At 43.8% G+C, this 11,360-nt stretch overlaps 2 protein-coding genes across 2 annotated transcripts in view; one reads left to right on the plus strand and one right to left on the minus strand.

The window, feature by feature from the left end:
• The window catches only part of TTC19 (tetratricopeptide repeat domain 19), a 26,185-nt gene extending 17,446 nt beyond the window's left edge, over nucleotides 1–8,739 (plus strand). The window contains exons 6-8 of the mRNA XM_077746531.1: nucleotides 5,281–5,435; nucleotides 6,746–6,908; nucleotides 7,381–8,739. Of these exons, the coding sequence (XP_077602657.1) occupies nucleotides 5,281–5,435; nucleotides 6,746–6,908; nucleotides 7,381–7,514 (452 nt within the window). The 3' untranslated portion in view covers nucleotides 7,515–8,739. The remainder of the gene's footprint in view (nucleotides 1–5,280; nucleotides 5,436–6,745; nucleotides 6,909–7,380) is intronic.
• Nucleotides 8,740–9,588: 849 nt separating this feature from the next.
• The window catches only part of NCOR1 (nuclear receptor corepressor 1), a 134,859-nt gene continuing 133,087 nt past the window's right edge, over nucleotides 9,589–11,360 (minus strand). Inside the window, exon 48 of the mRNA XM_077746707.1 lies at nucleotides 9,589–9,824. Coding sequence (XP_077602833.1) covers nucleotides 9,589–9,824 — 236 coding nt within the window. The remainder of the gene's footprint in view (nucleotides 9,825–11,360) is intronic.

The following is an 11,360-nucleotide window of genomic DNA, read 5'->3' on the forward strand; positions in this document are numbered from 1 at the left end:
CCCCTCCCCCTCTGCTCCCCCTTCCCTCCCCCACACTCGTGCTCTCTCTCTCAAAACAAAACAAAACAAAACACTATCCAGTAAATGGTTGACCTACCCAGAGACGATGTGTATGAGCGGGGATGTGCGTACAGGGGATGTGTTGGGGCTGCTGCTGTTGTACAGAGCCGGTGGGTGGGAAAGGCCTGATCCATAAGAAACCTGACGAGTGGGAGGGAATAAGCCAGATGGCAGTCTCTGAAGGAAGGTATAGGCATGGGAGGAACAAGGGCAGGGCTCCAGGTATTATATTTTATTATTTTTTTTAATGTTTATTTTTTAATGTTTTTTATTATTGAGACAGAGGGAAACAGAGCATGAGTGGGTGGTGGGGGACAGAGAGAGAGGGAGACACAGAATCTGAAGCAGGCTCCAGGCTCTGAGCTGTCAGCACAGAGCCTGATGCGGGGCTCGAACCCACGAACCGTGAGATCATGACCTGAGCCAAAGTCGGACGCTTAACCGACTGAGCCACCCACGCGTCCCTCCAAGTAATTATTTTAAACCTACTCCGTTTATGTTGTTGGATTAATTGATAATCTAAAATTCTTGAGCGTGAGGCCTCCTTTGTTCCTGTGTGCCGATTCTCAATTATGGAGGATTTTCATGCTCTCTGCATTTGGGTTATAAAGTCCTCTTCTGCAGGGTGTTGGCTGTAAGATGAGAATGGTTTCGCTTATTCCAGGCACTCAGGTCCGAGCCTAAATGGACAGATAAATGTAGGCATCAAGCTCCGTGCAGATCAGGCCTGTGCTTGGAGATTTCCGTGGTAATCCTTTTCCCATTAGATCCTGGTGCCATGCGAGTTTCTTCGTGGTCCCTGGTGCCGAGGGGGTGTGGGGGAGGGGGCAGACAAGTCAACAAGGGTCATTCTGGTTTCATGCAAGGGGCTTTGAATGTAATTCTCTGATTTGCAAAAACTGAAGAAGTCAATTCCTTTATTTTATTTATTTATTTTTTTAAAATGTTTTTTATTTATGTTTGAGAGAAAGATAGAGACAGTGTGAGCAGGGGAGGGTCAGAGAGAGCAAGACACAGAATCCAGAGACAGGCTCCAGGCTCTGAGCTAGCTCTCAGTACAGAGCCCGATGCGGGGCTCAAACCCATGAACCGTGAGATCATGACCTGAACTGAAGTTGGACACTTAGACGACTGAGCCACCCAGGCGCCCCTATTATTTAGAAAAATTTTTTTTTTAATTTNGAACTGAAGTTGGACACTTAGACGACTGAGCCACCCAGGTGCCCCTATTATTTAAAAAAATTTTTTTTTTAATTTATTTTTTAAATGTTTATTTTTGAGAGTGTGAGAGCAGTGGGGAGGGGCAGAGAGGAGGACAGAGGATCCAAAGCATGCTCCGCATTGACAATAGCGAGACTGATAAGGGGCTCAAACTCATGAACCGTGAGATCATGACCTGAGCCAAAGTCGGATGCTTAACCGACTGAGCCACCCACGTGCCCCAAAAACTCAGTTCTGGATCACAGAGACACTCAGGCGGCGCCACAAAACCTGCACAAACTGGGCTTTTATGTTTAAGTGCCATACTTCCTACTCCATGGTTTCATTTATTCTTCTTGTTTGGCCCTTGAGATTTCCTTCTCTTGGGAGCTCAGCTGTGCATATAACAGTATGTCCTTTATTTCACTTTTAAAGCAAAAGGCTTTTCAGATAATTAGTCATTATTACTGGAATCAAAAGCCTCAGTTTGGAACCAGTATCTTATCGCATTCCTTTGTAGTCTGCTTTTTGCACGTCTGATTTGATATGTTGATACATTAAGCACACCGATCATTCTCCTGTGCCTGCAATAAATGCTGTTTCGCTGTTTTCTTAGTGCAGCTGACAATTCCATTTGCTAATATTTTGAGTAAAAATTTCTGTGATGAATCTTGTTTGTTTCATGGACTGATTGGAAGTAGCTTGTCTTTTTCTCCGGTTAGAAATAATCGGTGAAAAAGAACCGCTTAAAGTTTGAAGAAATAAATATGACCTCCCTCTCAGATTCCCAGTGTGTTTCTCTGCTATTATTGCCTGATTGTTCTTGTCTAATTTCTAGCAGTTTTTATATTAATATTTCAAGAAAAAAAATTTTTATTTTGAGAGAGAGAGTGTGCACACAAGTGTGAGTGGGGATAGAGAGAGAGAAGGAGAGCGAGAATCCCAAGTAGGCTCTGCGCTGTCAAGCACAGAGCCCAACCGGGGGGGCTCCATCTCACCACTGTGAGATCATGACCTGAGCTGAGATCAAGAGTTGGATGCTTAACTGACCAGAAACTATAGTCTTCCTGCTTAGAAAAGAAACTCTTTTTTGTAAATTATTAATTTTTTTTTAGTGTTTATTTTTGAGAGAGAGCAAGTACAAGCACAGGCAGGGGAGGGTCAGAGAGAGAGGGGCACAGAGGATCCGAAGCAGGTTCTGTGCTGACAGCAGACAGCCCAGTGTGGGACTCGAACTTGCAAACCATGAGATCATGACCTGAGCTAAAGTCAGATGCTTAACCAACTGAGCCACCCAGGTACCCTTCTTTTTTGTACATTATGAAAGCTATGAAGATTTCTCTTAATTTGGCAGTATGCTAAAGGTTTCATTATGGAGCCTTTTATTTCTGAGTCTTGTTTTTAGAGAAGTAGATTCTCCAAAAAATATTTTCATTTGTCATATTATAGTGTGTGATACGAATTTGAATGCATTTTTAACAATGAAAAATTATTACAGCTGAAATTTTATCTTATTTCTAAAATGTTTTACAATGTTTTTTTCTAGGTAAAGAGAATAGAAATCCCCTAGATATGAGTCAGTGGTCATTTTTGAAGCATAGAATTTCTAGAATTGGAATAATTATACAGTTTTGTGATATTTTTGGTATACGGTAAACAGTTTCTGTCTTTAAATGTTCTCAAAGAACATGTGTTTTAGTTCTGAATCTTCTTACTGTTAAAAATTTATCTTGGGCCTTTGTACTTAGAACACAGAAATTTGTCTCATTATTCTCATTTTTAACCACCTTTTCTCATATTATCTCAGAACTGTTAATGTCAAACTGCCACTTGGTTATATAAGCTTTTGCTCAACGTTTTTAAGAGTGCTCATAGTTAGATATTTTGTTTCAGTATTTCCTTCCAATGGAGAAATATGGGATCTGTACATTTTGTTTGCGTTTTTTATGTTGGTTATACTTATTTGTAAATTTACACATACTTTGATATTTAAGGAAATAACTTTCATTTATGTTTGTTAAAAATATACTTGTAAGGCAACCTATTTAAAACTACTTCTAGTTTGATTTTAACATGATTATATACTTTTGCATATAATTAAGTCAGAGCCAGTAACTTTGGCTTTCTGCTTTGCATCGTTTCTGAACTTTTGCTCTGTGATAGTGTGATGACAGCTGTTTTCACCCACCCCAATTATTTTGTCTTATTGAAACTCTCTCTTCAGTAATTGGTCATCCTGCTCTTTGGTACATAGTCTTCTTCGAATTCTGTATGCCATTTGTAAGTTTTCTGTAACTTTGAGACTAGGGAAGGAAAGGGGTTTCTTGTGAATTTGCTGGTAAATAAACCCAACCGACCATCATCAGTTGGGTGTGAAATAGTTTGGTTACATACGTTCATCTGAGGTAAACTCTTTTTTAAACTCTTTCTGTAAACATTTACTTTTAGCAGAGCTGTTTGCAGATTTTCCTTGTAGTCTGATTACCATTTCTACATTATTTGTATCCTCTCTTCTGGGTCTTTACTTGTGCAAGTTCCTGTTCTTAAGATCCGTGTTCTCCAGGTCATGTGGCATTAGATGTTTTAAGTTTGTTCATTTTCAGACATTGTGTAGTCAGTACTGTAATTCGTCAAGAGTTGCTAGATCATTGAAACCTTTACTCTTCTTCAAAAAGTGGATTAACTGTTCTTTCAATTTGGCTTGTGACTTTCTAGTTTAAGATTCTGAGTGTTTTCTGTTCCTAACTGCATTGCCACTTTTGCATCTCAGAACCCTTTCATCTGCCCTACCCTTTGCTAACTCATTCTTAGAATTTATCTTTACCTGTTTCTACTAAATACAGTTTCAACCTAAAAATAATACTTCATGCTTTGATATGTGGACTCAAGGTCTTACTTGAAATGTGGGGGAAAGTTTAACATTTAATGGGATATTGCAGTATTGTGATTCTAATATATATTGGGTCATTCCCATGACCAGAATACATTTCACATCTTCATTTGGTGTTTGTCCACAGTTCCTGGCTGAGTTCCCCAAACCCAAAGAATTTCTGAAGTGTTAAGAATGATAAAGGTGTATTTTGTTATGTTAATGGACAGACCTAAAGGTGGTTGTGAAGAGCTCTAGCCCTGTAAATAGAGGGTTGGAAGTTCAGTCCCACCCAATCCCTGACCTTGGTGGAGCGGGGAGAGGCTGTAAATTTAATCGTTGGCCAATGGCCAATGATTCAGTCAGTCATAATTATGTAATGGAGCCTGCATAAAAACCCAGAAGACTGAGCTCACAGAGATTCCAGGCTGATGGTGCTGTGGGAGGGGGCATAGGAGCTTCCCACTCCCCACCCCACCCCCCCCAGTCCCTTGTGCTGTGCTCTCTTCCATCTGGCTGTTCCTGAGTTCTAGCTTTTTATGATAGACAGTAATAAGGCAAGTAACATGTTTTTCTGAGTTCTGTGAGCTGCCCTAGCAAATTAATGTAACTGAAGGAGGGGGTCTTTGGGACCTTCTGACTCACAGCCAGTTGAGCTGCACAGGTCACAACCCAGAATTGCAGTTGGCGTCCTTAGTCAGAGGGGCTCATGGTGGATGACGCTCCAACGCTAGCTGGAGGTCAGAGGCACAGGGCTATGTATGCCTGGTGTGTGACGAGGAAGGGCCCGCAGTCTGCTAGGACTGAACCCTTAACCTGTGGAGTCTGATGCTCTCTCTGCACACACAGGGTCACACGTGAGTGAATTCTTACACACCTGCTGGTGTCTGAGAATAGCTTCCTGGTGTGTGGGACCCACATTGAAATTGGGTCCAGTTTAGATGAGGATCCATCTAAATTGTCACTGTGTAATAAAGTGTAAGGTTAGAAGTACTTCTTAAATGACAGGAAACATTCAGGGGGTCCGGTACTGTGAAAATATTTGTGGGCCTTGGTAAGAATCAAAATGTTAAGAAAGCTCGGCCAGTTTTCTGCCTCACTTTCTATATTGTCCTTATTATATGCCAGCAATGCTCTTTTTTCCTTCTTAGTGGAAGAGAAAACCAACACCCACCTCCTCCTCGGCATGTGCTTAGACACCTATGCCCGCTACCTTCTGTTCTCCAAGCAGCCGGCACAGGCGCAGAGGATGTATGAAAAAGCTTTGCAGATTTCTGAAGAAATACTAGGAGAAAGACACCCACAGGTAAGGGAGGAAAGCAGAGGAAGTGTACGATGAAGCTTTCAGGATTTCTGGGTGAGAAATGCCACCCTCGTTGGGGACAGATCATCAGCAGGTGGTGCTAGGTGCTACGTGTTCCCTCCTCCTCCGCCCGCCCCCCAACTACTTGTTTCAGAAAGGGTGTGAGGGACACCTGGCTGGCCCAGTCTGTAGAGCACGCAGCCCTTCATCTTAAGGTCGAGAGTCCCACGTTGGGTGTAGGGATTCCTTAAAACAAAAAAGGATTTGAGAGCCCTCTGATGAGTTATCCAGAGCATTCTGCACTCATTTTGGTTCAGCAGCAGAACAGCCTTTATAAAAGGTCTGACCAGGCACCCGCAAGCTTCCAGGCCTTCAGGGTACATGGCACAGTATTTAGTAACAGTGAACCTTAGAATTTTAAGAGGAACAGGTTAATACATGAAGATTCTTGCCTCCCTCACCCCACAGGTAAAATCCCAGGGGACGTGGGGGAAAGAAGGAAGGAGGGGGACCCCATTACGAAGTAAAAACCACCGACACCGTGCAGAGCTGTTAGAACAGCGAACATATTGAATGGACGTCCCTTTGTCTCTCGTCTCTCAAATTAAATTCTTAGAGGGAAGAACTGGATCATTTGTCAGAATGACTGGTGTCCCCAGCACAGGACACGCCCCACGGCTCGGGTCCACGGGCGGGGCAGTTAGCAGACTGTGAACTCCCTTCAGGCAAGGGATTTAGGTTAGAGTCCACTTAATGGAATGTCACTGAGGAATCAGACAGACGACAGACGTGGAATTCAAATCACCAAGTGCTAGAACTGAGAGGGGGAGGTAGGATCTGCTTCTCTTAGTATCAAAATTTTAAAAACTCTTAACGGGAGTCTTCCTAAATCAGTAATATATGTAGTTTTTCTCGATGAGTCTGAGAGTCACCAGTAGAAATGACAGTAAGTAACGCCCTGGAGGCTGGCTTCCCAGGATTGTCGGACCTTCTAAAGATCGTTACAGCTTCATCTTGCCATTGTATTTTTTTTTGGTGCTTCTAACTTGATAATTAGGTTAATAAGTAATATCCTGTTCCCTACTTGGCAGATCTGTATCGTTTTCCCAAGAGCCGAACCGATGCCGTCCCCCGTACACTGTGAATGATAAACGTGCCAGTTTGTTAAAGGCTGATGTCTTTCACTTTTTGTGGAACATGCTAGGAAACGTGAACTCTTAAGCATATATTCACACTTTACCAGACTCCAAATTAACGTTACATCTGTGTGGCTGTTTTTTAAAAAAAATGGATGTTTTTTCTTTTGTGTGTAGACCATCGTGCTGATGAGCGACCTGGCTACCACCCTGGACGCACAGGGCCGCTTTGACGAGGCCTGTGTGTATGTGCAAAAGGCATCAGATCTGGCGAGACAGATCGAACATCCTGAGCTACACATGCTGCTCAGTAATCTCGCTGCAATTCTGATGCACAGAGGTAGGGGGCAGTGGGAGCCGGCCGGGCCTGCTGGAGGGAAGGGGTCACTCCGTTTATGTGGCTGTGAAATGGTTGCAGGCGGGCGAGCGGCAGTCCGGAAGCTCCGGAATTCAAAGGCTGGCTGGATGTGCTAAAAAGGATGTGTGTTTGGCTCAAGTACCTTTGTGTTCAGTTCACGTAACTGGTGCGTCGTGCCGTGCCGGCCTGTGAAACACACGGGGCTAGAGAAAAACCCAGGGCACTGGGGGGACCCGGCCCTTGCTGCGCTGGCGCATGACCGCTGGGCCAGCTCCCAGCCTCTCCAAGCCAGCGTGTCACAGGGGGCTGAAGGAAGCAGGGCCAGCCTGTCACTTAATGAGCACACGGCAAGTTAGGCCTGAACTGTCACTAGCGCTTGTTCTTCTGAATCTTTCAGAATCACTTTGAAAACCTACATTTGTCTTTCCTCTCCCTTCTCTCCGGGTTATTGTAGAACGATATGCACAAGCAAAGGAGATCTACCAGGAAGCACTGAAGCAAGCAGAGCTGAAAAGAGATGAGGTTTCTGTTCAGCACATCAGGGAAGAGCTGGCTGAGCTGTCAAGAAAAAGTAGACCTTTCACTTAATTTTATGAAGCGCTAAATCCCTTTTTGTTGTAGGAATTTTAAGTAACAGTGGTTCTTCTGGTCTCTGTGGCACCCAAATCAGTGGCTTTCAACCCTTTCTCCTTGATAGTCATGTCTCGTCAGTTAGCTATGGTGAAGGACGAGTTGTTCGCGCTGCTGCTTTTGTTCTTTAAAGGAAAGACGACTTTCACCCCTGGCTGATTTTGACTTCTAAGGACAGATGTCAAGTGATGCTTTCGTCGTAACGTATGGTGTGGTGCTGTCCGTACTGGTCTAAGTGTGCCTGTAGACGGAGGTGGGCCGCTTGGCCTCTGGGGTGGGGGTGTTGTGGCATCTCTATCCTACGATTTTGATCCATTGATTTGCTACCCTCTTTTTTATTTTATCAATATCTGGAAGAGCAGACCTAGCTGTCTCATGGCAAAGGGGGATTATGGTGAGTTATTTCTCTTATCTGTTTCCGGAAGCTGAGTGTGGGACCTAACGCATAACGGAGAAGTATCGTCTTGGTGTGTGCCAGAGCCCAGCATGAAGTTTTAAAGTAGGAAGTAGGCCCTTGAAAATACACCCGTTTAATTATAAATCAAAGTAAACTGTATGTTTTCATCTCTGGTTATACACGACTGTGAAAAGGGGGAAAGGAAGGGTAGGAATGCTTGTCAGTGCTGTTTGAGGGCTCCACATCCTTTGCAGTCTGGGTGCCTGAGCAGAGTCCTCTGCCCGAGCCCAGGCGGCGCCCCCAAACCTTCTTGTCTCAGGGTCGGGCCTTACAAGCGTGATATGTAAAGTCTCCCTCGTAATCCTCGTATGTACTGCTTGTACAGGGGAAGGACCACGGATCTGGATCCTAGTCCAGCTTCTCCGTGTCCTCATCTGTAAATAGGGAACGAATGAGATTCTGTCGTAGTTGTGGGAGAACGTTTTTTTGTCAGGTGACTCTAAGTGAACAGACTGCTGTGCTGAAAGAGCCCTAGCACACTGCCTCAGAGCGTGTCACGTGTGTCCGTAACACACACGTAGATGGCTGTTGTTACCTCAGAAGTGTTGCAGAGCCCCTGGCCTAGGGAAAAGGCAATTTCTGTAGGTGCCATGAAGGAACACTGTTATTGCTGGTAAGCCTTTGGGGGTGGGGGTGTGAGTGGGAATGGTAAACAGATATTTTTGTTTCTGTGTACATATTATTGGAAGAATCCTTTCATAATAAACTAGAGACTCTACAACAACACTGTATGTATTCCGTAATCTTTGAGTTTCTCATAAAAAATAACTTAAAAAAGAAAGAAATACTAGAAATCCTGAGGTCCAGATCTTCAAGGATTAGACTAAAACTTGAACTTTGTATTTGGCAGATGTAAATTAGTTCCTGCTTTCTGCCTGAGCTCATCGCTTATCACCCAGCTAGCTCCTTTAATCGAGTATCTAGTGAGAAAGAATATAAGTCAGATTGAATTTCACTGCGACCCAGTCTTAATTTATTGGTGATTTTTGAGAAATTACTGTCAACTAGTTGACTACTCACCTGCATGGAGAATGTTTTTGCTTTTTCACAATTGCAGGGGTTACTGAAAGTTAGGATTGTCACTCCAGGTTTTATTTAAGAATTTTTGGTCCTCCACAGTGATTCCGCTCGTGGTCCCATCCCAGTGCTGGAAAAACTGTGGGTGTTTTCAGAGTGTGTCTCTTCATGTGGGTGTCTCCACCAAAGTTCATTTGCACAGTTGTAAAACAAAGCAGCAGAGCGGGAGGGCAGACCCCTTTGTTGACTGGTCTGAATTCAAAAGTAAAATGTTAAGAACAGCATAGTTTAAATTTTTGAACTATGTCACCGGTTTTCAGGGCATAAATATTTAAAAAATGGAACGCGTGTACCAAAGTTTAAACATTACAGAACTTCCAGTGATAAACGCGCTGGAGATGTGGCTGTCAGGATGCCACTGTGAACAGTACTGGGAAGACCTTACTTTAGATCCGGGGTGCCGAAAAAACCATGCAGAAGGATGCAGCTTCAGAACCCTGAAATCTCAGCCGCAGAGAGTGTCGTCATGCCTTGGTTTCAGCCTACTTCAGCAAGTCTTCAGTCACTCTTGGGGCTGTCTGCCGTTTCGGTCCTGCCCAGGTGAACGTCCACCCGCCCAGACGGCTTGCTCCATAGGTAAGCCCACGAGAGTTCGGTCCTCTCGTTGTTCCCAACTAAGAAATGGTCCTGGACTTTCTCTCCCGTTCTGAGCTCCAGGTGATGGTGGATGGCGCAGGAAAACCCACTCGCACTGTGAGCAGGGGGGAGTGGGGAGCGGCACTCCCTCTCGGGTCCTAAAGGACAGCTGCAACAGTAACAAGCTAGGCTCTGCTCTCAAAGGCTGTTCTGACTTGGAACAGCTCAAGACCTCCGGGGTCATGAAAAAAGTATCTCTTTTGGGCCAGCTGACACAATTATTAAGAGTCGCAGATATTACCAGCAGCAGAAAACTGTCAAATAGAACATGTAGTTACAGTTTTTCATTCACATGAAAATTTTTTGTATCTTAAGTGGTGCCAGCTCTCAAGTTTACTGTGAGGATCTCAAGTCTACAAGAGTAGAACGGTTGTACGAGTGAAGGCTTTAACTTAACCACGTGGGCAGGGTACTGAGCCTGTGTCCTCATGATTAAAATCGGGGTTACACTAATGCTAAGGGTGATGCGAGTGTCTCATTACAAAGGAGGCACTCCGTGGTTCTCCCACACCTGCTTTCTTTAGAGGCTTGCGTACTTTAAAAAGTTGAGATCCACTTAGAAGTCCGTAAAGTGCTCACATGTATCATCCTGGGAGACCTCTGCATCTCCCCTCACTCAGCTTCAGTGGCATCCTTCTGAAGTGGTTAGTATCCATGTGCCGCTCAAGGCTGCTGCAAGCGCTATGCTCAAGTTGTTCCAAAAAAAAAAAAAAAAGNAGTAAACTCCTGCCCACAAGGAATCGGAGGGAGAGTAAGCCCTGGCACATGGCGAAGGGGAAGTGAGGCTTCAGGGTACACACTCCAGGTGACACTAAGAGTCCGATTCTGTACGGATCGTTACCTTCTAACTCACCCGGTAGTACAGAGCAACCCACTCCTCTGAAACCTGAGACATCAAGAGCCTTGAATCACACATGATCTAGGTGGCTATGGACAGGGAAGTCCCATTTATTTCGAAACAAAAGCTCTGTTGGGCTGCATCATCAAATGCAGGCAAAAAAGAATACTTAGGGCCACGGTTAAGTTTTACCAGTGTGCATACCAGTGAGGTATGCCTCAGATAAGCCTTTTGTTGCTTTTTTTTTAACTGAACTATAACATACCCATGCAGTAATATTTTTCAGTGCTAATTAAAAAAATTAAAGCCTGCACTGGAAGTTGACAGTATAGCAGAATTTTGTTTCTCCTACCTTTGACCCAAATGCGTAATGTACAGATTTTATACAGGGTCTATGTTAAAAATCTAAACATTTCCACAAGATTTTAAACATCACTGGAAATCTGGATTTAGAGGAAACAAAATTAGATAAAAGTACAATGCCCGTGACAGCCAACATTATGTAACTGGGCTGTATGAGGTTGTTGAGAAGGCAAGGGTTAAAAAGATAGGTGCGATGTTTGTTTTTTTGTCTTTTAAATTACCCCCCGAGTTGATGCGCTGATTTGAACGTAAGTACACCAGATACTACAGCAAGGGGAAACACTGCAAAAAGGTAATCTATTTACAGAAGAGTGATTTAAAGACATTATGGTTTTCTTTACAAACAGATGTAAGAACAGAAACTGTCCACTTTTTAAAAACTCTACATTTCAACCCTCCACTATTATTATTATCCATTGCACTTCCTGTGTCA

Source organism: Crocuta crocuta, unplaced genomic scaffold (genome assembly GCF_008692635.1).
Source record: "Crocuta crocuta isolate KB4526 unplaced genomic scaffold, BGI_CrCroc_1.0 scaffold139, whole genome shotgun sequence".
Lineage (NCBI taxonomy): Eukaryota > Metazoa > Chordata > Mammalia > Carnivora > Hyaenidae > Crocuta > Crocuta crocuta.